This window comes from Centropristis striata, chromosome 16, assembly GCF_030273125.1.
Source record: "Centropristis striata isolate RG_2023a ecotype Rhode Island chromosome 16, C.striata_1.0, whole genome shotgun sequence".
Lineage (NCBI taxonomy): Eukaryota > Metazoa > Chordata > Actinopteri > Perciformes > Serranidae > Centropristis > Centropristis striata.
This window is the reverse complement of record NC_081532.1, coordinates 10,612,328-10,640,143: the sequence shown is the minus strand read 5'-3', so window position 1 is coordinate 10,640,143 and position 27,816 is coordinate 10,612,328. Positions and strand designations below refer to the sequence as shown.

At 41.6% G+C, this 27,816-nt stretch overlaps 1 protein-coding gene across 1 annotated transcript in view; it reads left to right on the top strand.

The window, feature by feature from the left end:
• Positions 1-27,816, top strand: part of tnika (TRAF2 and NCK interacting kinase a) — a 71,204-nt gene that overhangs the window by 391 nt on the left and 42,997 nt on the right. The window contains exon 2 of the mRNA XM_059354058.1: positions 12,082-12,147. Within this exon, the coding sequence (XP_059210041.1) occupies positions 12,082-12,147 (66 nt within the window). The remainder of the gene's footprint in view (positions 1-12,081; positions 12,148-27,816) is intronic.

Here is a 27,816-nt window from a genome sequence, read left to right as displayed (position 1 = left end):
ATATTACATTTTACATCTTTTGAATAAAATAAATAAAATAAATATAGCTTCATTTAAGAGGTGTGAGTGAGAGTGTGTGTGTTGTGCACGCGCACGCGCTTCTCCTTCTTTTGCACCTGACAGCGTTCCCTGAATAGCAACCGGCAGGAGGAGGCTGCGAGAGGCGGATGTGTGGGAGACGGGCAGCCACAATGTGTCAAATTATAGATCAAATTATATATAAAGACATTAACTAACTTGACAGCTGAAGCATTGTCTTCCTTCAAGTCAGTGTAACAGGAGGGCTGATGGTGTGTGTGTGTGATGCTGAGTGGAGGTTGTAGCTGGGATTCTGCTGACCTGGATAGAGAGGGGGTTTGTGTATGTTTTTTTCTCTCTCTGGGCCAGGCTATTATAGGCCTTAAATCAGACAGCAGTGGAATTTAACCTATTTCTCCCACACACTGCTGATGCTCTTGGCTTGTGTGTAGACATAAATGGTTCCTTGTTTTCAGCCCCCAAATTGTTATTTATCCAGAATCCCCTCCTCCTTTTTTATGGTAAACTAGTTCCCCCTACTTGCTGTTTTTGGAGCTCAGTCTGTGTGTCAGAGTGCCGACCTACCTGTAGTCAGTGCAGCTTGCTCCCTATCAAAGCTGAAGCTTTGCATCCTGCAATAAGCCAGTTCTTTTGTTCATCCGGTGTGTGCTGCAAAACCACAACACACACTCATAGACAGACATGCACACAAACAGCACTCCTGCGCTCGTGTTTATGCGTGGATACACATGTTTTCGCTTCGCTGTGCATGGTGTGTGTTATTCTGTTTGTGTGTTTTTAATGTGTGGGTGTCTGCTGGGGCTCATAGTCAGCTGCACACAAAGTGAGGGATGCTGCACATGAGGAAAAAAGGCTCCAGCTGAAGACCTGTTTGATGCTCTGGAAACCACATCACACACAATGCAGTTGCTGCCTGTATTAACCTGTTGTTCATGCCCGGCATGTCCATTTTTATACCCTTTATTCAGTGTGTCTCTTGCTGTCTTTTCATGTCTTTTTGCTTCTGCTTGAGTCACAACTGCTCATCCATCTACCCCCATGTTGTTCCTCCTTTTTCTATCAGTTCTATCGCCCGTTTTTCTAGCATCTTGTCCGTGTGACTGGCTGAATGCACCTCCCCGTCTATCTGCCAGCCGCCCTGTCTCTTAGCATTATCTCTCTCTCTGCCCACCTCCCTGCCCTGCCTGCATGAAGAGTAACATTCACAGGGAAGGTGAATGAAACGTCCAAAACAAATGCTAGTTTGAGGTTTGCACATGCAGCGTGTCTTCGGTTAAGCAGAATTGGAGGTAGAGTTGAAAGGAAAACATGAAAGAGGAGAGGAGAGAGGGAGGATAAGATAGACAGAGGAGAGACGAAGAGGAATGAGGAAGAGGAGGGAAGTGTCTGTGCATTGGGAGTCAGCCCATGCATGTCCTGTTCTTTCAGAGGCGTGATGTCTCATACTGTGACTCAGGAAGCTCCAAGGACACATGTATAAATGCTCACATTTATTTTTACATGGCATGGTCATGTATTTAAAAGGTGTGTGAATTTATGTGAGCAGTCTCACCAACAGTGATCATTTGACACCTCTTTTATGTACATGGTTTTGCATATTTGTATGCCTACACTCATTGCTTATTACCATAAAGATATTTAAAGTTTCTTTGGCTAAGGATTGTGAGAATATGATTTTTCAGAAGAAGAATTTTTAATGCCTCTGACCTGCTAATGGGTCACTTGTTTCACACTTTTGCTGTGCAGCCAAGCTTTGTGTGAACCCAAAGATATTTCCATTTGATTTAACTGTGCAGCCAAAAACATGCAGTTTGAATTTCCCCCCAGTGTAAAAATCACATTTGTTCAATCAAGAGTTGGAACGGACTAAAACAGAACAGAACAGATAATTTTTCCAGCCAAGTTAAAGGAAGTAAAACTCGATGTTAAAGGAATACTTCACCCTGAAAAATGACCATTTATTTATACATTCCTCACCTCATGTTACCTCGAAAACTTTGTTTTCCTTGCATGCCTCCACATGAATCAAAAAACAGAGTAAATCCTTGATGAATTTAAGCAGATGGAGGCAGCATTTAACAGAACCAACCATTTCAAACTCTCACACAACTTGCACAGTTTATCCATTTTTGCCAAAAAACATTTTTACTTACTGATTAAAAAACTTTTGCCATATTTGCATGATTGCACAGGCACGCTATTTCTGGTCTGGCATGGACTCAAATGATCGTGCGCAAGCATGAGACAGATGTGACAGAAGTATTTTTCAATAATATCATTGTGGTTAAAATGCATGTGTTTGGGAGGAAGTGAGAGTTTGAAACAGATACTGTAGTTAAATTCACCTTCCATCATAATAAAGGATTTACTCTGTTTATGGATTCTTTGTTCACCGTTGATGAATGCAAGAAAAACATTAATACGTTTTCTTATTAATTAAAGGCAACACATATTTTGGCTCTGTAACAATGCAGCTGTTCCAAAGGAGGGTCACTTTGTCCTCTCCTCTGGAAACATTTAAAATTCTAGCTAAATGTTTTAACAAAAGATCCCAAGTAGACAGATTACCACTGAAGTTTTGAGGAAAGCAAGATTAATCCTTGAACATGTCTGGGCAGGACGCAGTTATCGCACTCACTCTTTGTCTTTATGTTTTCTTGTGATTTTTTCATCTCTTCATGTGTATGTTCCGCTTCTTTTCTCATCCTTCACATTTTTCCATTTGTTCATCATGTATTTTGACTTATCATGATACCCCCCCACCACCCCATTCCCAACACACACACACACACACACTGTCTCAGATGAGTACAGTCAACCACTGGACTGGCTAGACAGGAAGTAGGTCAGCTGGCTCTGACGAGGTGGGGAGGGGGGAGGGAGATTATAATACTGGCATTGGTGGTGGTGGTGGTGATGGGGATTGTGTTTTTGTGTGTGTGTTTATGGGGGTGGGGGGGTCAGGGGCCAGAGCTTGCTCTTGCTCTTGGCTGCTCTTTGGCACACCAAGCATTGCACACGCACGCACGCACGCACACACACACACACACATATATGCACTGATACAAAGAGACAGACAGAATTGAGTGGGAAGTAGAGTGGAGAGAGAAGTAGCTTTTTATGTTTGCTGTCTCTGCACTTTTCCCTTTTTCTCTTTGTCTTTCTCTCTCACTCTCTTCTCTTGTGCCTCATCGGCTCACTGCGACATTTACCGGTGTCGCACATCAACCCCAGCACCTGCATAGATGCCGCATGTTTCGCTCGAGTGGGAAAGGCCAGAATTATAGTCAAGACAGGCACAGCCGTCCCCGCTCCTGTGTGTGTGTGTGTGTGACTCACAATGACAACCAAAAGAGCAGAAGAGGTCGAAACACTGTGGTTTTTATACAGACAGTGGTTTTTATGTAAAGCGATACACACACGTGCGCACACACGCAGGTCAGAGGCGTCAGAAGCACGGGTTCATCCAGTCAGCTGACGAGAGCAACAGATGGTAAACCAGCAGGAAGTGTAGATACTCACACTAGCACACACACACACACACACACACACTGGCAATGCATGAATGTGCTGTGCAGGGGACTCAGGTGTGAGATCTGAGATGAAAGAGTGAGCAGGTGAGGATGAAGGGATAGTGACAGGGTCAGAGAAAGACAGAGGAAAAGACGCAGAGGTAGAGAGCCGCTGCGATTGGGTTCAGAGAGAGAAACAGGACGTGTGAAGATGAAACGAGCTCAGAGAGACTTAGAGAGACAATGAGGGACAGAGCGAGCAGAGAGAGAAGAAGAAAGCGACAGCTTGGGCTAAAAGGTGGCGATGTGACCAGTGACTAAAGTAGTCCAAAGCATAGACCGGTCTCCAGATCTCCTCCCTCCCTCCCTCTCCGTCCCCGTTGCCCAGTAAGGCCACATTCCTCAGCCCCTCACCATGGACTCCATAGTAACGGGGCCACAGCAGTGCCCAAGGCTTACACAGAGCTTATTCATGAATAGTCTATATACTGTAATGCAGTCTGTCGCTGAGAAATGCCCCTCTCCCTCCCACCCTCCTTTCCACTCTGCCAGCCTGCTTCTAGTTGACCTATTTCTCCCCCAAGTCACTGATAGAGCCACATCGAGTCTTTAATTCTCTGCTACATGACTCAAACAAGCACTAAGATGTAAATTGGCTCTGTATGCTTAAAAAATCTGATCAAATAATCTGACAAATTAAATCAGTAATCAATAACATTTCATTTAAGTGTACTTGCTATTAACAACTGATTTAGGATATCAGTGATTCAGGGAAGATTTGAAGTCTTAAAGGGACAGTTCACCCCCAAAATGAATTGTTTGCTCTAATCTGCTTTGTAGATTGTTTTGGTGTGAGAAGTATCTGAGATATCGGTTCATGTCATATGAACCCATTCACTAGTTATATTCGACAACTCACACCAAAACAGTCTATATGAATAAATAGCACAGTATTGTTTTTATTTTGGGGTGAACTGTCCCTTTAAACATTCCGGTTGAGGACAGGTTTTTCTGGGAATATTCTCTCTTACACAGGAGGTGATGTATTTATTTTTCCAGCAAAAACACCAGTAGTTTGTAGTGTAAGCACAGTTTTTGAGCAGATTAGGTTGATGAAATGCTAGGAAAAAGACTTTAGAGTAGCAGCCATCCTGTTCCAACACATCATCCATGCATTTCCAAAGGGTTTCTTGTAAGTCCAGAGCAAAAAGAAAACATAAGACGACACAAAAGCTGTGATCTTCCTGAGTATAACTTTATATTCAAATGTTTCAGCTTGCTTTTAAAGACATTTTCAGCTCCATCAAAGCATAAGACCACTCTCCCTAACTCAGACTGCTTTTTCTTTTCTTCCCTCACACATTATAACGCACACACTAGATCTGAAGTGCTTAAAGGAATCACATGCATGTAAACAATTCCATAGTAGGAGCTAAATCTCTTGTGTCTGACTTACATGGTGTAGGGCAGAAAGGCAAGAAAGATGGATTGATATGACAGAGGGAGAGAGCAGGCGGGCGAAAACTGAGAAGAAAAGATGAATGATCAGGGGGACGGAGGGATGGACGGAGGGATGACAGGAAAAGGTGTGAGATGACAAGCTGGCAGAGATGGATGGAAGGCGAGAGGCGAGAAGCGGATGGGTTCATTAGCATCGCAGAACAAACTCCGCGGCGTGTATCGTCTTTGGCGGGTTGTAAATCTGTGATTAAGAGTTGACTCTTGTTAATGTACTGTACATGTCTGGGTGAGACGATCTGGGAATTAGGCTACCACAGCAACTCCTTGTAAAAGCAAGCAGTGGTGAGCCATGTTGTTAAGTGTAAGTGGTTTTTATAAGAGGCAGACCCGGCCCCAGCATGACTCCTATCATCCTCTTAGGGTCTCTAATTCAATCCACCTCACTTCTCTGTAATTCACTTTCGATAGACACTAACTGCACTCACCTGGCTGCTGCTGAGTGTATAGAAGCATATACTTTATATACACTAGGCCTGTATGACCTAGAAGGATCAGTTTAAAAGTCTGTTCGTTTTCCAAATATTCTGTTTGTTCTCGCACCATAGTTCTGCATTTTACTGCATCAAGACATTAGTTAGCAAACACTTGCCTATTTACATATCCACCAGACACACAGCAACATCAGCATTCATTGGGAGTCTTGCTTTTTGCCTATCAGGAAGTCCAATATTCACTCTCTCTGAGGTTTGTTCTGCTGTCCAGTAATGTCTGAAGAAGATATCTGGCTTTGTAGCTGCTTAATGCTCCTAGATGGTCACTAACCGTGTCTGTTTGGTAGCGTACAGTGGGTTTTCTAAAAATAAAAAAAAATGGCAAAGGCTATCATAGCAGTTCAAATTACAATTGAATAAAGGGATACAGATGTTAAAAAAACTGAAAATTTGAGTATCTGGCATCTAAGTGAGGGAAAATATAAAAGCATTGCTGCGAATCATAATAATGAACTGAATTCAGTTCAGGCGTGCTCTTGCATGAATGCATAAACAGAATCAACTGATTTAACTGATAACGATAATAATCATTAGCTGCTCTACTATACACAAGGAAACATTTGGTAGAACTTAATGTTAAGTACATCGGTTCCTTTTATGTCTTTACATGAACACAAAGAACACATTGAACACACTCTTCTGTCTCTAATGAGTGCAGCATGTTTTGATATTGTAGTTTATCTCTTTTTATCTCTTTAATTTGTGCCACTGTATAAATACAACATCACAGATTAGATTTACTGCATCTGAACTGATTTATTTCTGGGGAAAGACTTATCTTTATCTATTGCTCTGTTTTTACCTCATAAAACGTGCTCACGTGAATACTTTATCCGTCTGACATCTTATTTCTTCAGAATCCATGTGACATGGCTCTGCATGTTTGTGTGTGGGAGTGTCACGGATGGAGACAGAATTCTTTGGTCTTAAACTGATAAGAGAAACCAAATCAGATGTCATGGTAAGGTTTCTGTGGCAAACAAATTTAATGTTCCTGGTTATAAAACTTTGAACTTTGACTTATTGCTCTCAAGTCTTGTTTGACTCTCTTAAAATTCAGTTGCAAGGTTCGATGAGAATCCCTTCATTGGTTTACAGGTGTGATTTTGTTTATTCAGGTTTCAGAGTTACCTGGAAGTGTTGACTGTCAGCCAAAGGCAGAAAAAACAAAGGTGGGGAGTGCTGCTCTGGCTCTTCTAAGGAAGAGAATAATCTCAAGTGTTCTTCAGAATTTGGCAAATTACAGCAGATTAATATTTAACATTATTCACTCAGCTTCCTCAATCAACAAGTAATTTCTATAGTTTTATTAACGCATAAAGGACATACTCGGGAGCCTTCATCAGTATATACATACACGATCATGCGCCATAATGAGAAAGCATCATTTAATTTAATGAAAAACAACAACTTGAAGCTTAAATGGGTCAAAATGACCCGCAACATAATAGCAGGATTAGATAAAGAGCTATTCATGGAAAACCAATATAGCTTTTGTTGTGTTGATCATCAGATGAGTCACACTTCCGATTATGACACAAATGTTTACTCATAACTTCTCAGCTGTTGTGGTCCAGTGTTAGGAAATGCATTATGGATCAGTTGTGTTTAAATGTAAGGTGTTTGTTCTGGTTTTAGTGTCAAGGTTAGTCCTATAACCTCGAAGTTAGGTAAGGTTAAGAATGCAGTGGAGAGGATTAAGGTTAGGTTGAGGAATGAAAGAATGTACGCAGCCAGTAAAAATCCTCACACATGTTGTAAAGTGGCTTTCACAAGAACTGCAGCCCTGCACTCTAAAACCCATTATTTCTAATGGCCTGTGCTGCTCATGGACCAATATCCTCCTGTTCAAAGAAAAGAGTGGATCCAGTGCTGCATCCATCTCGGTGTACTCGTGCCCAAAGTTAATCCTACTTTTGCACAAAACCATTCAATGTCAAGAAGAAATGGCAATGGAATAAAGAAAAGGAGTTGGAGGCAAAAAAATAATTTTAGTATTAGTGAGGGATGTCAGTGTACAAGCTTTCTTCGAGTGTAAAGAATTTAAATGGAGATTAATGAATGTCTTGCTTTTAATGTTTTACTGAATGCTAGCAAGATAACTTTTTCTTGTGTAGCTTTGTGATTGAGATCAGGGAAACGGTGACTTTGCTTAAAGACACTTTTGATAAACATATCATCGCTGTTGTTGTGTCAGAGCATTGCAGGTCAAATGTTCCTTGAAAAATGTTTTTATCGAAATTCAAGGAAGTCACAATCCTTTGTGGGTTTGGAAATTTTCTAGATGTCTGGTCTACAATGAACTAATTTAAAAAAGTGGTGGTTAAAGGTTAAAAAAAGTGCACTGTAATCAGAGTTAAAGTAAACCTCTTCTCAAAACTTGATGTTTTGGAAAACTTGTGTGTGTGTGTGTGTGTGTGTGTGTGTGTGTTATAACATCACATGGTAAATAGTTGAACCTCATTCTTGCTTCTCCCAGCACTTTTGTGTTACTTAAAGTCCCCCTCCGTGCATGTTTTAAAAATACTGTGTTATGATTTTTTTTTTTAAAGGGACAGTGCACTCCAAACTCAAAAAACACATTATTATTGTTATCTGTTGCAATTTATCAACCTAGATAGTTTCACTGTTGGTTTTCCAGTGTTTGTGATATCAGTTGCCTTCTTTTGAATATAATAGGACTATATGGTGCTTCACCTGCAGTGTTTAAGGTGCCAAAAATACATCTCAAAACTCAACAGCTATGTGTTTTTCCAGAAATCAGGACCGGGTTACTCAAGATAATCCACAGACATATCACAACTTGTGAGCAGTTTCATGGGAACTGATTATTACTCATGGATAAGGATATCTTGAGTCAATAATTTCTGCTGATGTGTGGTTTGCTCTGGTTTGACAAGTCCACCCTGTGATGGAGGTTTAAGGGTTCTTTCCCAGCTTTTGTTTGGCTTTTGAAGTTATCACGTAACTTATCTAGCGTGCCTGTCGTACTTTTGCATCTCAGATTTTTTGGGAAGTTGTAATGTTTATTCTGCAGCCTCATACAGACACAAAGATGCATGATTCATTGGCCACCACTGAGGTCATGTGGCAGTCATGTGATGCTGGCAAACGCTCAACAAGGAAGAAGAAATCATAAAAGGGGAAGGGGGGTAAAATCGCTCAGTCATAGGGAACTCTAAACCCCTGACATACACACGTGCACATGCATACACACGCATGCAGATGCACGTGTGCATGCTGAGAGCTCATTCTGCAAGTGGCCTATAAAATATGAATGATATCGTGCTATATTTTTATCCGCAGGCCGAAGGATATGTATGAACTGGAGCAGCAAAAACGCTCGGTTTCTCCAGCAGCCACAGAACTAATTTTGTATGTTGTGCATGGAGGTGAGACCTCACATACATGTCTGTATATCATGTGTCTTCCAGCGCTTGTCATGCTTGTATGCAAATTACAGCAGTTTGTGTTTTTTTCATTTCATGACTGTTGCTGTTTGGTAAAAATCAGAAAGACAGTGCATCCTTGGATGTGTCTTGGGAGTTGCTGTCAGAATTTGGTATGCAGCTCTGAGAGTTAATTCACACAGCTGCCAAACAAACACACACACTTGGAGACAGAAAATGGAAGTGATGGGAGGAAAAATCGACCTGAATAAGCTGAAGGCCTAATAGCAAAAGCAAACAGTTGCAGAGCTTGCAGAATGCGGCTGTCTGCACTGTTGAAAGAGACTCGCAGTCTCTCTCTGACTCCCTTTTTTTCCCTCACACATACACACGTGTTTAGTTAGACACACACTCTTCATTTTGAGCCCACTCATACTCGTTAGAACATTTGAACACTAGCCCTTGTGTAGGAGTGTGCTTTTGGCACAGTGTGTGTGTGTGTGTGTGTGTGTGTGTGTGCGTGTGGTTATGAGGGTGCGAGAGAGCGAGACAGCGGGAGGATGTACTTGAGACAGAGTGTGAGAGTTTGTGTGTGTTTGTATGTGAAGGGGAAAGTGCGTTTGTGAGTGTCTGCTGAACACAACAGAGAAATAAGCGTGAAAAAAAAAACAGGAAAAAGGAAGGAGAGAGCAAGAAAAGGGCCTGTCTTCAGAAAGCACTGACAGGTTGACAGGTCTGCTGAGACCCGCAGAAACAAACATGAAGACAAAGAGATGGAGAGAAACTGGGGATGAAAGGAAAGGGAAAGAAGAGAGAACATACACAATTACAGAAGCGATACGCATGCAAATACCTTGAGCATGTATTCAATATCATACTGTAGTGCCCCAAAAGACACTTGTAAAGTTTTCTTTCTTTTTGTCCTGGTTCATTTCCTTTTCTCTGTATGAGGCAACATGCGTAGATCTGTGTGCTTATGCGAGTTAACTGAAAGTTCAGCTGCAAATTCACAGACGCAGCATGAAAGGGAAATGCAGAAAGTGAGAAAGAGAAAGCAACAAACAATAGGACAGACGGCGAACAGAAGATACATGAGAGAGAAAAGTGATGAGGTTAGAGACAAAAGAGAGACGAGGATGGAAATAGAGCGCATGTGTGGCTTTTTACAGAACGGAAATAAAATAGGTGCTTTATTGAGAGGGGAATCGTCTGTGAAAAGTGTGTAATATTGTCTGTTCTCAAGCTTTGCATGAGTCCCACTGCGGATCTACACTATACCGCTGTTTATTTCTGTGAATCAGCAGAGAATAAGCCTTTAGCTTTGCCCCCTGTGGAAACTCTCATTTTTATACATCTTTGACTCATCCCTAGATGATATTGAAGAGCCATTTTCAAAAAGAAAAAACTGGATGATGATGATGTCAGAAATTACTGGATATTGGTATATTTTTAGCTGACCCAATGGAATTGGCTCACAGTTCACAGTAACCCACATTACACGCAGTTTATAGTGAGTTTATAGAGTCCTACAATCCCACAAAACCTCACACTTCTTATTAGATTTACATTTACAGTGTAACATTGCTTATAATAGACATTTTGAATCTTTAATTCTTGAGTAAATGATAACCGAAGGACTAGATCTGCCACTTCTGGCAGAATGAATAAGGTACAAAGTTAAGTCTGACACAAAATGAATGATGTATGCAACATTTACACAACTTTTTAAGGATGCAAAGGGAGAAAAGACATGTACTGTAACAGAATCTGGTGAAAGGGCCTCAGTGTTTTTCCGGGACTCTGTTGGAACGAGAGAAGCGTTTAAAAGAAGTACTTGTCCTGGACACCGTCAGGAATGAAGGAAGGAAAGAAAGCATGTGTAGATAAAAGAGTGAGAGAGACATAGATGGACTTGGGCTGGCTGGTTGGAGAACAGAAGCTAGAGGAGCAGAGGGAGTGTGAAAGAGAGAGAGAAGGAAGGAGAGGGTGAATACCAGCTATTGTTGGAATGCCGTAGCAACACGCGGCAGAGAGGAAGGGGGAAGTGTGTGTGTGTGTGTGTGTGTGTATGTGTGTGTGTGTGGGGGGGGTCAGTGGGTTTTATGCTCTGTTCAAGTTGCTCCTTGTCCGAGATGCGCCGGGTTCTGTGTTGGCAACCTAGCGACTGTGGGCTTAAATTATTAGTTGGTCTGGACACAAGCCTAATACAATCCAGCACTGCATTTCAGACCAATGTATCAACACCCAGAGAGCTCCGCTGCTAGAGCAAGACATCAGCACAGCTCGTGTTAGAGGTCTAACTCACACTTATCCAGTGTTGTATTACAGTATGGATGCTAGTTGGTATACTGGTATAACAAGCCAATAAACAAAGATGGGTTAGCTGTTGCCAGAGTAGCCATTGTCAGCAATACCAGTTGATAACAACATAGCAATACAGTCATGGAAAAAATTATTAGACCATTGTTTTCTTGAATTTCTTGTTCATTTTAATGCCTGGTGCAACTAAAGGTACATTTGTTTGGACAAATATATTATTGTGTGTGTATATATATATATATATATATATATATATATCACTTAAATAAAAAGTTTCAATAATATTACTTGTGACATGTCATATTTGGCTTTGACTTTGACTGAACATTTGCTCTCACTTTGCGATAAACATATCGGGATATATCATATATCGATATTTAGCCTAAAAATATCGGGATATGACTTTTGGTCCGTATCGCCCAGCCCTCCAACAATCCATCACAAACTTTGATGATAAGCCTTCCAGTAGTTGTTGAGACATTTCATTCAGAACCAAAAATGTCAACCTTGTAGTGGTTGGAAAGCTAGGGGATCACCAAAGTCATTAGGATCCATCCTCTGGGGATCGTGAATGTCTCATCAATCAGAGATTCTTCCAATAGTTGTTCATTTGGGTCTGGACTAGGGTATTGGCTCGATTGAACCACATACAGAGTTTGCCATCCCTGTCAATTGCATCACAATAAAAATACACGTCATGCTTTGTCATACATTTTACTGTCTTAATCTGATTGAAGATACGCTGTTTCTGTGATACTCCTATTAGTTCTCTTCATCCTGTTAACCTCACTGTTTTCTTTGTCATTCCAGGATCCTGCTGGCATCTTTGAGCTGGTTGAGCTGGTGGGAAATGGCACCTATGGGCAGGTGTACAAGGTAAGATACATGCATAAACAGACTTTGATACACACTCGTCTGTCTCTGTGATAGCACACGGTCCCCCTCCTTATCAGCTTTTGTTCATTGTTTCTGAGTAGCCCATATGGAATAAAGAACAGAAATGTGCGCTGTGACTGAAGGAAACAGAGAAGACAGGAGATAAAAGCGGCGCACAAGCTTGAGAGAAATGGAGCGAATGTAAAAGAGACTTAAATGCGGAGAGGAGAAGCAGAAACTGGGGCACATTAAAGTGCTTTTAGGAGAATTTCCTTTACTCCTTTTCCTTCACTTTCTCTCTCCTTCCCTGCTGTATTTGCATTACTTCCTTTACTTGTGCAACGGGTTTATAATTCTTCCCTTCTAGATGAGGTATTTCAGGGGGAAGTGTCTCTTTGGGACAGAGGAAATGCTTTTGCTCAGTCAGTGTGACGTTGTGACATCACTGTGGTTTGAGGTCTTTGCAGTCAGCTGGACTCAGCTGTTTCCCGCCGTCATTTAAACACTATCTCTCGGTCCATGTCACTGTCTGAACTTCCTCTTCCCACTATGATGGCCCACCGTTCTCTACTCCTCGCTTCCTTTTCCTGATTCTGCTGCTTCATCCTGCCGCTCTGCAGGATGTGGCACCAGCCTGTGACACTTTGTGTAATCACACCTAGTTGGAATAAACATGCGTTTGTTCTAAGGTACGGACATGTGAAGGCCCCTGTGGGGGTGCATGTACAGGTACATCTCAAAAAAATAGAATATCATGACAAAGTTCCATATTTTTTGTCAATAATTTCAGAAAGTGAAACTCATACATTATATAGATTCATCTACACGTAGAGTGCGTGCGTGCGTGTGCGTGGTGGAGCAAAGAGTCAAGGTCAGGTGGTGATGGAGAGGAGCTGGTCTTACGGTTGATCGGAGCAGATGTAAGGTCAGACCGAGGTCGGGCATACTTCTCCACGCTTCTAGAAATAATCTGACATCCTCACGTGTGTGTCTGTGTGTGTGTAAGGGACAGGAGGGAGGAAAAAACACAAAAGGAATGGAGAAGAGGAGAGTTATGTGTATCCATCTATTGCTGACTCTGCTGTCTTGGTGAAAGTCACGGCTCATTTACTGGCTGACATTCAGCTCCTCTGTTCCTATACATTACCGAGCCACAGAGTGCCTATGGCAACAGCACAGGCCTGTTGGGTCCTACACAGCTGATCCACACTGGTTTGTGATTGGGCCTTGCACAGTGTATAATACTCAATGGAGTCGATACTGGAGTTGATTCTGTGTCTGCTGTTGGTCGAGCTGAGCTCTGATTGCGACCGATGGCTGTGCAATCTCCACAAGCCCTGCAGGGATGTTCATCCCCGCTCTGCATAGAGGCTCCGTACACAAAGTCAAAGTAACATGTACATGAGATCATTTATATTGAACTGAAAGTTTATATAGGACAGCTTTATTAGTCAATTACGAGCATGATAAGGGTGTGGGTTATAGTATGGCATTATTAATGCATTAGACTGATATTAACCGCTGCTCTGCTGAAAGCATGCATTCCCCATTCAGCTCACATGCATGGCCATTATAATTGGCTAAGTTTAAGTGCAAGCCTTGCACAAACATGAGCCTTGTATCATATATAAATATCTGTGTGCATCTCATGCATCCTGACAATGATCTAAACAACTTTTAATGACTCCCATGAAATGGCACTATACACTGAAACAGCGAAATGTTACGATTTTTAACTTTGATTTAAAAAAAATGCCATGACGTGAAGATTGCACCATCATATGCATAAAACCTGAATTAAAAATGTACTTTTTTATGCAATCAGAACAGTAGGATCTATTTATCACAGTCCCTGTAATATCCAACATCACTGCACAGCACTTTTTGTGCAATCTGCTATGAATCTTTGCATGTAAACTATTCACTAAAAAGTGTTTTTCAGAATCGCTGCAGTATCTAAATATAATACTGCAATACTCAAGTGTATTAATATTTCCTTACACCGCAAGTTTGTGACTATTTATTCTTAAAATTTCCTTTGGGTGCTAAATGTTACAAACTATATACCTACAAAGCTCATTAAAGATCTATTGTGCACATTCTAAACTTCCTATCTAGAAACTAAACAATAAAGATGAAGAAAAAGCAGCAATTAAGGAAAACTGTAAAACGTTCCCAAGTCTTAGCCTTTTAGTTGTAAGGATTTGCTGCTTTTTTCACCAACGCATCACCTTGAGCTTTTTTTTAAACATATTTTTTGACATTTTGAAACTTCTTTCTGACATTTTCAAGACCAAACCTTATTGATCAATCAATAATAACAAAGAACAGCTGCAGCTCTAACAGAAATATAAAATCGTCAATACAACATAATTCTGTTTGGGGCCAAAAACGTGCTTGAAATGCTTTGTGGTGCTTAGTTTCTTTCCATGCTGTAGAAGTGGATACAGATGTAAACTGGGAAAGATTGGATTCATCCATACAGATGAGGGGCAGAGTCGCTTTAGTAAGAATGCCATCTATTTTAAATTCCTCATGCGGTCGAGGCAAGCCGCCTGAAGAGGATCAACTTCTTGTGAGCAGGTGAATCTGTGAGTCACTGAGATGATAAATTGACCTTCAGTCTGGTGGGTATTAGTGAACTGGAATTGCTCTGGCTCCCTGCGAACCATTTTTAGACACTTGTTATATAAAAAAGTAACACACAGGAACCCTGTACTGTATATAGCATTGGACTTTAGTTTCCCATCTGGATCAATGAATGTTTGTATGTGTGCTGTGGAGTGAACACAGGTAGACTCTGAATTTCTGCTCTGTTGTAAAGATAAGAATCAGGCAGGCTGTAAACATGATTTTACTCCTCGTTTTGATTCCAAAAATAAATTCAATTTGCTCAGTGGCCAGGGGCCAGTTTTGCTCTGATGTATCTGTAATCACAGACTGAAAGTTAACAACTCGGGTTTGCTGCAGCAATTAAAGAAATGAGAATATCTACACAGCTCTTCTGCCCAAACAATCTTTCAAGTTGCTCCTTGTTTAATTTTTGCAGATTAATAGCACCTATTAATGTGATTTAGATAAAATCATCCTCACTGCAACATTACTGTTTTTCATTTCACTGAATCTGAATTATTAATTTCTGTGGATAGACATATTTAGGCTACCTTTGGGCCTGATAAAACTTTAATAAGTCTGTTGGACGAAGTGAAAAATGCATCAGGTAAAAGCTAAAAAACAGCTAAATGTTGCAAGCAGCTGTCTCTTTTAGATTTAAAACTTAGTTAAACAGACATATGATGTAAATCATTTCAAAACAGGGAACTAGTAATGACAGGTCATTTTTCTTGCAGCGAGAACATGACTCCAAAACTCTCCACTGCATTCTGCTGCAGTAGTTTTTACTCGCTGTACGATGTGTAATGAAGCTAGAGATATGTAGGTTTATGTGTGGCCATGCATGCATCCTTTTGTGTGTGTGAAAGTAATGGCCAGCCCAGTGTTTTATGTTATTGGTGTTAGAGGGCCAGTAATGTGCCGCGTAGCTGCAGTTCAGTGTGTCTGCGAGTAGGAGATAACAGGTTTATCAACAATTCCATTACCCCATCTAGTTAAATGATACAGATCTGCTCCACAGTGCTCTTTCCTCTCCCTCCATCTCTCTCTTTTTTCACCTCTCATCTCAATTTAAAAAAAATGTCTTGAAAAGTTGTTCCTGGTTGTTGTTTTTGTTGCTGTTTCCCTGTCAGCAAAAATAGTTTGGCCCAGAACAGTGATCGACGAGTAGCTGCAGCGAAAAGATAATTTTAACTTCTCCCTCTGTCTTCCTTTCTCATCTAACGTCTCCATGGCTGTTCTGTTTCCTTGTTTCTCCTCCTCTGTCTAATCATCCCCATCGCTTCTTCATCCCTCGCTTCTGCGCGGCCCTCTTATCAATATGTAATCACGTTTTTCTTCTTGTTTCCTCTGTTTTTTTGGGTTGAAACTTCCCTGGTGAGCTGTACTTAAGGGAGCGGCCCGTGCCTACAGTATGCGTATATATAGCTTCTACTGGCTGCTCTAAAAGGGCCATAAATAGAGAACACGGGTAATGCTGAATAATTAAACACATTCTCTCTCCACTTCTCTCCCTCTCTGTCATCCTCTCTCTCCGTTTCCTCCTTCAGCTCGCCCTCTCTCTCTCCAGCTGTTGTCACTCTCTCTCTCATCATCTCTCTCTCCATCTCCCTCATTGGTATTTCCTTCCTTTATTTTGCCACGTTGCTCTCCTCCACTCTTATCTCTCCAGCCCTCCCTCCTCCCCCTACTCTTACTCTTTTTTTTCTTTTTATTTTATCATGCATTTGGTTCTGTACTGTCTCCCCCCTCTATCTTTCTTTCTGATGCTTGTGAATATTTGATGGGGCTTATGGGAATTGCAGTTCTCCGAATTGAGGAAGCCTCACAGTGCCACAGCAAAGGGGCGGGAATGGGGACCTCTCCTCGCCAGCCATTGGCCTAAACGCTCCCTGACTGACTGACTGACAGGACGACTTATTGACTGACAGGCTTATTGATCGGCTAATTGATTAATCACAGCTCCTCGACATTCCCTCGGGAGAAGTCATTTTTCTCCGTGATGGATGCAAGGACGAGTTGAGAGGGCAACTAATCATATCTCAGTCATGAGAACACAAACAACACACACAAGCACGAGCACAGGAACCATGACACATTCAGCCCATCGTTTCATCGACTGTCTCCTAGGCTTTTGCAGCAACAAAACATTTCCTGTGTTTGTGTGTGGGTTTGTGTGTGTGTGTGTGTGTGTGTGTGTGTGTGTGTGTGTGTGTACGTGTGTGCTGAACATTCACATACTTTCTCGCCATGACTCTGCTGTCGCCATGCAGCGAGGGAGCAGGAGAGAGAAGACGAAAAAGGAGGCAGCCAATCTTTTTCTTTCTGATGACAGAACACATCCACTCTGCTCCTCCTCAGGCAAAGTGCTCCACACACTCTTTAAATATTCACCAGTCGCTCTGAGACACACATACACACACGCAAAGTGACGGTTGGGGACCTGGGCCGTATGGGCTTTTATATGCTCACCCACTGTGACAACCACTCTGTACAAAGAGCAGCTGTGTGCTTCCCATTTACTGCATTTTTGTGTCTGTGTATGAACCAATGTGTGTGTGAACAAGGGTCTGAAGGCGCATGTATGTGGTGACATTCCTGATGTCGCTGTTTGTGTTTGTTTCATGTAGTCATGAGCAGGGCTGGGAAGGTTACTTTTGGATGTAATAGGTTACAAATGCAACTTTTCTAAAACAGCTAAAGCATTGTCGCTGGTGGTAAACAAACTTTACATTGTACAGGAATGTTGGAGGCCTTTTTCTGATTTCAGAAAGGAAAATATGGTTGAATTTCCGGCACTCTTGCCCGACAACATGGCCACTTGCCTTGGTGAGCTAGTCGCAGGAATGGCAGACCAAGAAGGGTAAAATAAGCAAAAGTCACTTAGTCACATGGCATCATATCATTGGGGTGATACACATGGGCAGTAAAATGAGGCCTGCACTTGCAATAAAGCTTAATAAGTGGCACAGGATCATGAAAAACCGCTGTTCTGTCAGGCCGAGCGAACCCAAAGAGCACCTGAGTGGAAACCATCCCTTTATTTTTAGCTCCGTCTGCTGTAACCCTCAAACATCATGGCTCCAGTTTAACTGTGCATGTGCTGTACCCCAATAATATGGCGCCATTTGACCATGTACTTCTCAACTTTTTTAGGGTTGCTTTAAGGATTGCTCATTGATTTGATTGGATCTCTTGTTTGAATATGTACCGCCTTTTATCTGCCAGGTAAAAGGCGTTTGCTGACCTGCATTTTTTTGGAAATATGCCAAAAGAAGACATTTGTACACTGCGGGGGGAAAAAAGCAAAGTAGAATTAATGTTATATTCTATATATAGCTATTTACATAAAATAATTAAATTTCATACACACTGATTACATTTATTTTGTAATTTAATTACATGTAATTCCATGTAACTAGCTTCCTAACGAGTGAGGGAAGTATAGCTCCTGAAAAAGTCTTCTCATAGGTGTCTTTAAAATTAATGAACAGATGGAATCAAATAACACAAAGCGGAGGCGTGTGCAGATATGACCTCACACATTTGCTGATGTCACGATAATCTTGTTACCATGGCAGTCAGGTCTGAGGATATAAACAAACGGACGGGATGTAGATTAGGATTACGCCTCATTGAAATGCTTCATCTTGTTAACCAGTCACACCTGTCTCTCTCTCTCTCTCTCTCTCTCTCCTTTGCATAGCTGCACTAGCACAGTTGGCATTTCAATTGTTAAAATACACTCTAGTTGCCATTTTATTAGGTACACCCACCAAGCTAGTCTGATACTCTATAATCATTTACAGGATGTAATTTGCGGTGTTGTTACACTGTATTGCATTATACAGAGGAGTATTTCTGTTATATAGCCTACCCTCATTGATATAAATAGGGTGTACAAAATAAAAGCAACACCTGTCAGGATAATGCAATCAAGTTCAACATCACTAGAAACTGCATCCTTCAAAATGGTCATACAGGTGAATCAAAACCTCTCTAGACTATAGCCAGGCCTTTCAGCATGGGAGAAAAAGTCTGGCTGCACCCACTATGATTCTGGGATAAGGGAATTTTTATTATTTAAACCAATCACAATCTTTGTGGGCAGTGCTAAGCCCAGGATGCAGCGATGGTGCCCTAGTAAAATAAATAGAAGAATGCCTCCTGGAAAAGCTGCACAATGTCTTATATCAACAGTCTACATTCAGCGAGTCAGACTACTGCCCTGTAAAGCAGGTAATAAAGTAATAAAGGTGGTAAAGTAACGATGAACTTTGGTTTAGGTGTAACAGGCTCACAAGTAATGGACAACACATGTTATAATGTCAGGTTTTTAAATTTCTATTTACTTTAAACACACAATATCTGCTGAGTGTCTCTCAAGGAAAACATTGACAAAAGATCAAGTTAAGTGTCCAGAAGTAGATTTAGGATGTTTATCCAAGGAGCCGAATTATTGGCAGAGGTCTCCTCCTCTCCAAAACAAAGGGATCGGATAATTGAACCCAGTATTAACACTGAATAAAGCAGTTTCACAAAAAAAGTCAGTGTTTCTCCAAAGCGTTTCGGCATTCACTTTTAGTCAGCTTGTTTATGTGGTCACTTAATAGCCAAACGTCTGAAATCCTTCATCTGGTTAAAATATATCATTTTTAAGACCAAGATCCAAAAAATGTATCATAAAAATGTGGCTTAAAAATGTATGACAGCTTCTGGCAGACAACCACAGCGTTGACTCATGTGTGAAGGGGATTTGTCGCCATTGACAGGTGACTGTTACCTTGATAAATTACATATTACTGTCTGATTAAAAAAACATTTGGAATAACTTAAATGCACAACTCAAAAATATCTTACATAGGTCAAATAATTTTTACACACCCATTTTATACCTTTTTAAGAAACGATTACAGACCTAAAACTTACATTAATGTCAACAGTGTATTTTATTCGACTAAGATATTCTTGTAAACGGGGTCATGCATCTGAATGATGATCATAATTATTTGCAAACAGCACAGTAGATCACAGCAGCTTGTTTCTGCCTGACTGAGCCCAGATACAGTCACTGTTGCTTTATATAAAAACATTCAGCAGAATGCAATTTCGTCTCACCGTTGGCAACAACACCTCTGTGGTATGTTGTGCACAAGGGGAGTACATTACTCATTCGCAGCCTCTCTAGCCTCCAGAAAACACACAGGCTCGTTATGCCTGCTGCATCAGTAAATTGCAGTTAGCGCGATAATGTAAATGAATAAAGAATGTAGTACTATGTGGTAGCATTAGGGCTAATAGGGACGCTGCCAGAACATCTCAGCTGGGAATGCCTGCAGGCTATAGGGCGCCAGTTTGGTTTGTGTTGATCTGTGTGTACAATAAGTGGATATATGTGTCGCCATATACAGTACATGTCCCTGGTGGAGTTGTTTACAGTTTGACACTGTGTCATTGCCCCGCTCTGTTGCTGTATTTTTGTTGTTTGTCTATCACACACTGACTTGAACACACTTCAATCTCTCAAGTCCTTATGAATGAACTGTGAACCGTGACCGAGGTGGATGTTGCTTGTTACCGTGGGAACAGCAGATGTGCTCGTTCCACCCTCGTGCAGCGACACACACACACACACGCACACATCCACACCTGGCAGTGTGTTCATTAGCCTACATCCTCTCTCTCTCTGTCTTCCCCAAGGCCACACGCCCCACTTACCCACAATGCACTCCTGCCACCCAGACTAGGGTCAATTAGCCGTGCCTGATGTCAATAGCGATCTCTCATTCTCTCTTCGTCTGTCTTTCTTACTCATCCTCTCTCTCTCTCTGTCTCTCTCTCTCTCTCTCTCTCTCTCTCTCTCTCTCTCTCTCTCTCTCTCTCTCTCTCTCTCTCTCTCTCTCTCTCTCTCTCTCTCTCTCTCTCTCTCTCTGTCCTCTCTCTCCCTCTCCCTCTCTGTTTTCCAGTCAGGTCCACTTCTCTTTAATTGATAGTGTGCACTGTAAAGAGCTATTTAGTTTTTTCCGCCCACAGTGTGAATTACTGCTCATCAATAGTTAAGTCAATAACCTATACCAGCTCTGAGTCTCTCTATTATTCCCATTATCCTCATCTTTCGTCCATTAATGTGTTATTTCACAGCCTTTAGATGCACATTTTAGCTATCCATCTGCTTCTTTTATTCATGTTTTCTGTTCATCTCCTCCTCGCCCTTGCTCAGCTGTTTCGTTCTCTCTCTCTCCTCCAGTCTGTACAGTAAATCAGCTCGGCTGTTCGTTTGACCTCCAGAGCCGCTGGAGTGTGATGCCGATGTGCTGAACCTGCCGCTTTGCCTCTCCGGCGCCTCAACCCTCCTCCTCCTCCTCCTCCTCCTCCGCCGCGTTCCTCACTCATGCACACTCTCTGACTCTCTTGCTCTTACTTTTTTTCCAGTTGTGTGTCTGCTCGTTCTGCAGACGGTGTAATGTCAGGCTTCTTTTTGTCTGTTGTGACTCCGTTTGATTTTAAATGAGAGATAAGTGAGTGAGTGGGCAGGTCAGTGGCTAACAAGAGTGAATTAGTCCGTAAATGCATTAGTGAGTTAACCTGAGTAAATGAGCTAGTGAATCAATGAGGTAATACGTTAGTTTGTGGAAAATCTGTTGTGATGGGAAAGAGTTAACCGTCACAGCTGTTCAGATGGATTCCAACAACAACAAAAAGTTCACAGTACATCTGTTTATATGTGAGTTTGTGTTTCAGTTAATCTGGGTCAGCCTCAAATGCCTACCATAAATAATCTTTGGACACACACACACACACACACACACACACACACACACACACACACACGTCTAACCAGCGAGTTATCCTGTTAGGGTTGATTTATTTCCATCACATCAAAGGATGCATAATGATGAGGACAAGCTTTTACTGTTTTACTGACCTAAGACGTGCACACAGGCACAAACACATGCATACCCAGGCCCACAGATCCTCTTTACATATATAACATTAAACTAAATCATATTTCTTGTCACATGATAATGGACTTACCCAGCTTTGTGTATGCGCCCTGTCTCTTCATCTTCATTTTACACCACCATAGGGAGTGACAGATGTGCTTTTGTTGCCAGTGATAAAATGTGTGTATGCAGACTTGTGTTTCTCTTCTTTAAACTGTTTTGTCTGCCTGCAGTTGTGATTATTTAGCACTGCGACAAATCCTCTCCCTGACCCCCCAGATTAGTCTATTTCTCATACATTTGTGGGTCCACCGGCTTGATAATTAGCTTGTTGTACTGTGAGCGAGCAGGTTAATGAACAGCTATATTTCACACTGCCGATAGATTATTGTTTCAATAGGCTTTAGCAGATAACACCGGTTCATTCAGAGTGGAATCAACACTCGCTGGCTGCCTGTCGCAAAATTCAGCATCTCCTTCCTGCAGGTCCCCCCCTCGCCCGTCAATAAAAGCCCTCTGGACTATTCTACAGATCATTGCTCTCATCTTTCTTCCTCTCATCTTTCCTCTTTCTTTCTTTCATCACCTCCGCCTCTCTTTCTTTACTACCTCCTTTTCCCCACAAACTCTCTTGCTTGTATATGTCTCTCACCCTCACCGGCTGCTGTTATATCCTCTCTCCTTTTAAATCTCTTCCTGTCTCAATCCGTCTCCTCTCCTCTCTTGCTTTCTCATGTGTGAGTGTGAGAGCAGCCTCGGGGTGCTTCTATATTTCCTGGGCAGTGCAGTAGTAGATTGGAATGGAGGCCTTTGTCACTTTTATTTACTGCCTCACTGATTCCACAACAGCGTGTGCGCTCACACTTGTCTGTGTGTGTTGGTGCATGTGTGTGTATTAGCACGTGTGAATGCGGAATGATTGCAGGTGTTTGAACTGCAATGAGGTGTGTCTGGTTGTATTTCCCCCTTATTTCTCTGGGCCCCTTCAAGCAGAACTGTGTTTGTGTCGTTTGTTAGTCAAAAGTAGCTTTAATTCTGCATCGGCACCCACTGAGCATTCTGGGATTTTAAGCCTACAAACTAAAACCAGTGGGTGTTGATACGAGGGTACAGACTGAAACACTGGTTGTCTGAAATCCCTCAACCCGAACACAACTGAACTAGTGTGTGTGTGTGTGTGTGTGTGTGTGTGTGTGTGTGTGTGTGTGTTGAGACAGCACTGGGCAATATCCCTTTAGGACCTGCCTGTCACAGAGAGACAGACAGACAGAAAGAAAAAATGTATAGATCGAAAGCCCGAGGGCACATCCCGTAGCCCACTTTCCCCCATGATACTGTTACCATGCCGACAGGCCCTATGCCAGCGGAGCATGCTTAGACGCCATTCACTCCGTTCTTGCTTGATGTTTGTGTATATTTGTGTGTGTGGATTACCATGACAGCCCAGATTAGGATTATAGTGTGACCCATTTCCTCTTTACAAAGAGTTGCCAACACAATCCGCCAATCTGTTCCTAGTTTGGAGGGTAAGTGTGTGTGTTTGTGTGTGTGTGTGTGTGTGTGTTTGTGTGTGTGTGTGTGTTTGTGTGTTTGTGGGTGTGTGACATTTTAAGACTGATGCAGATGACAGAACAGGGTGGTTGAAAACTAATCAAAGACTAATTACATTTTTCCCTTACTTCTACTTTTCTGGCCACTATCTAGCAAAAAACATCAGATGTAAAGTGAAAATCCCATGCTAATGCTAGGTCAAATAATATGCTTTCCTTTACATTGTTGGAGAATATAAGCCTGGCATCTTCTGATTAATATGCAAATGCCTGTAAGTCTGGAACTTCTCTGTTCATTTTACATTATCAAGGAGTCACAACAACACAACTACAACCAATCAAAGCAACTTAATTTGACCCCTAACAGATTAGAGTAACAAAACATGACCCCAAACCAATTAAAGCAATGAAACGTGACCCCCTAACCAGACAAAGCAGTGAAGCGTGTGATGTTGCGCTGAGTGACACATGAAAGTTGGGGCGTCTCATGGTCCGTTTTCAAGCAGGAAAAACACGGCGGCCTGCTCTCTTTCTCACTTTCTCAAATTACAGCTAGACAGTAACTAAAATGCGTTTCTGAAAACATCTGAGGTGAGAAACTGGTAACACAGTAACCAAATTTTGATTAATATTTGATCAGGGCTGCTTAATTTAACTGTTTGAACTGAGTTTCGTGAGTTGTGCTGGATGCCAGTCATTGTATCATTGTTGTGGACGAGTGAAAATCTGTCTGATTGAAAGAATAATGAGATGCATTTGCCAGAGCAAATAAAATATGAGCTCAGCAGAATTGTCTGGTTTCCAGGCTACGAGAACATATAATTTATTTTAAAATAACTGGCTGAAAAGAATTGCATTACATGAGTTAAGTTGAGAATAAAGTTTAGATTACAAATAACAACACAAAATGGCGCTGAGTTTGGTTGTTGTTTGTATTAAAAGGATCCTGTTTTGCCAGTCAACTCTAAAATGTCAGATGTCACAGCTTTCTTGATCTCCTTTTTTGTGTGAAATGTAACTCAAAAGTGTCGGGTGGTTCTACTTGCAACTGCATCACCATGATGATGACAAATGAACATAAAAAGTTGAACATAAAACTTTAACCATCGAACATAATGTACCTCTTAATTAAGTTTCAAGTTTCTGCAAGCTGCTTTTTAATCTAAGTGAAATGAATAAAACCCAATGGCTCTCTGGAAAGTCAGAAAAATCAATCTTAATATCCTGGGCTTTTAAAAATCATCCCCAGTAATGAGATTTGTAGTTAATGGGCTAAAACATGCAGGAGCGCCGGTGTAGGTGTTTAAATTTTGCTTAATGTAAAGGTTAGGCTTGAAATCAAATAAAGATCTATTTTTAAATCACAAAGCTCATTCACTCAGCCATTTTGGAGTAAAATTTGGATGGTTTCCTCTGACCTTGCAGCTTGGCCGCACAGCAAGAACACACTGAGGACAGATGCACTGTGAAATCCAGCTCTGCTCCTCTGCTCGTCTCCTCCCTCATTTCTCAATCACTTCTCCCTCCTTTCCTCAGCCAATCTGTTCTTCTAACAACTCTCCCACATCAGGATAATAGTCTCTTATTCCCCGTCTTCTTCCTTCCTTTGTATGTGTGTGTGACCATGTACTTTTCTGTGCGTATGTTTAAGTGTCGTGCCCACTGTACTCTGGCCAGCCAAGACTGTTGCTAGGCTACGACAGCAAGTGTCCTGCATAGTAAATGTGTCCGAGGGGGGGTCTGTGTAATTGACTTGGCAAGGGCATGGATGCGCACACAAACAAAATACACACACATACACAGAAGCTGGGTGTCATGATATCCAGCAGCAGGTTGTATTAAGGCAGTGGCGTGCAGGTTGGTCTCGCCTAACTGAGGCTGCAAGCTGAGAATGATGAAGAGATGCTTCCCTCTGCAGCCTGTGGCGCCTGTGTGTGTGTGTGTGTGTGTGTGTGTGTGTGCGAGTGTGTGTTTATTCCCCTCAGCTCAGCTCCATATAGCAGCAGAAAAATCGTAAAAGAGAATCATTACGCACACAACCCCCTCTTCTTTATCCTAAGACACACACACAGACACACACACACGCACACACACACACACACACACACACACACACACACACACACACACAGTCCTCTGAATACCTGCAAGTGCCTTACTGGTGTTTTACAGTTGCTTGACAGGTGCAATTAATCATAATTATGTGTTGATGATAATTACTGGAAAAGGTGTACTTTGTGTCAGCCTGACGCCTCCCTCATGGTGCACTTGGAAGGGGAATGATGGGATGAGATAGCATCCGAATATTGGATGTAAAATCTGTTTTAAATGTCGACATTTGTGAACTTATATAGACAACATGATGATCTGAGTGGTTATCTGGATTACAGGTGGATTACTCTATTAACATGCTGCTGTTTAAGGTTTTGATTGAACGTTATTAGTCCGTGCTGCAGTGAAAATCTGTAAGAATTATAATATTCTATGCACACAGAACGTGTAAGTGTTTACACAAGTCCTGAAATGATAAGGGATTTGTGATTAATGTGGTTTGGAATGTGGCTTGACAAAACAAGCAACTTTTAGATGTCTGCAAAGCACACTACAGTGTTTTTGGATATTTAAAGAGTAAATGATTAATCATTTTCAGAGACAGAATCAGAATACAGTGCAGCAGGATTTAGTGCTAAAACCTGGAAATGAGTTAGCTTTTTTGCATTTCAAAAAAGGTGCCTGATAACAAGATTTGCTAGCTGTGTTCTCTGTCTTAAAATCTTTGTGAATTTCAAAGCTTTATGTGTGTGTGTGTGTGTGTGTGTGTATGTGTATATATATATATATATATATATATATATATATATATATTAGTTTAATTGCAAGCGTTAAAAGAATTGTGTCCATCTTCTTTGTTTTGGCCTGTAATCATCGTTATCATTATGTCTCCTTTGAACTGATCATCACTGATGCTGAGAGAGTAAACAGGAGCATTAAAATCCAATCAGTGAACTTTGAAACATCACACACAATAAATGGAGAAAGCGGATTCTTTTAGCTTTAGTTTAATGTGAGTGAAACAATAACCAGTGCACATGTGCAGCAGTTTAAACTAAATGAGTGCAAGTTATCCTGGTTTATGAAAGCACATTCCTATTTTGTTGGCGGGAATCATTGGAAAAAAAACTGCTCCACTCTATTTTCATACAGTAGTTTGGAAACACTGACCTGCAGCAAAGACGCAAAGTAATGACTCCTCCATGATGCGACCGCCTGAAGGCTGATTGGAGATCAGTTCAGTATCAGTTGGCTGTCTCCATCACAGCATGGGCATCCGAGCGGAACAAACATAGTCAATTTGGTCTGTTATCGCCCAAACACACCTGGTCTGGCAGCATCACAGCTCCTTGTGGGTGTGTATGTGTGAGTGACAGATGTTTTACTATCATATTTGGTCAAAATACTCCTACAGGATTAAAGAAATAGAGAAACGTGGATTGGACACATGAAGATAATTTCCTCGACCTCATTTGAAATGTCTCTGTGATGATTGAAGTTAATTCACAGCTTGCAGCAGATAGGAAGTATTAGATGAAAGCATTTGTGTGTATTTGGTGTGTGTTTGTTTTGATCTGCAGAGACACTCATGCCCATGTCAGTGCATTGCGGTTTGCAGAAGGCGCTGGATGCATTAGCAGAAGCAAAGTGAAAGGGTTGCTAGGGAGTCCTCGGTTCGTGTCATATTTGCTTGTCAGGCTCAAAGCTGAGCGCTGTTTTTCGTTGGCATTAGCGTTCAGCTCAGTCATGTTCACGCAGGACCCACTATTCACAGGCTGCTGGTCTGAGCTGTGAGGCATGAGAGGAAAGGAGACATAGAATACAAGGGGACGGGGAAAAGTAAGCGAGACATCTAGAGGGAGGGCAGAAATAATGAGAGGCATAAAGAGGAGATTGTGAGAAGTTAAGAGGGTTAGATAATGAGAGAGAGAATCAGAGGGATAAGAGAGTGAGGCAGAGAGAGGGAGGAAATGCAGATCTAGGTCAGAGAGGCAAAGCAGTCAACAAACGAGTGGAGGAAGGGATGAACAGGCCTGTGAGGCTCAAAGCTCCTCAATGTGAATGGGACGGATCAGCAAGAGAGTGGGCCATCCTCAGGAGAAAGGAGGAAGATGACAAAATAATTTTCATACTGCGTGACATCTTGTCTTTTCTCTTTTTTGTCCTTCACACAGCTGTGGCAAACATTTCTTCTCATTTTGGTTAAAAGCATTTTAGGAAATATAGTTTTTTGCTAAGAATTTGATGAGAATAATAATATCACCGTCATGTCTGTTCATTAAGTGAGAGTCAGAGCCAAAGTCGGAGTCAGAAGGCCGAGGAGATTAGCTAAGTTTAGCATAGCATAGCATAGCATAAAAAAATGAAGGCATGGGAAAACTGCTAGCTAGCAAGGATGGGTCTGTAAAGTTACTAATTCATGTCCTTTTTAATCTGTATACAAAATAAAAGGTAGATAAAAACAGTCATTTTACCTCGAATGACATGCATTTCTCAATGAATGAAAGCCA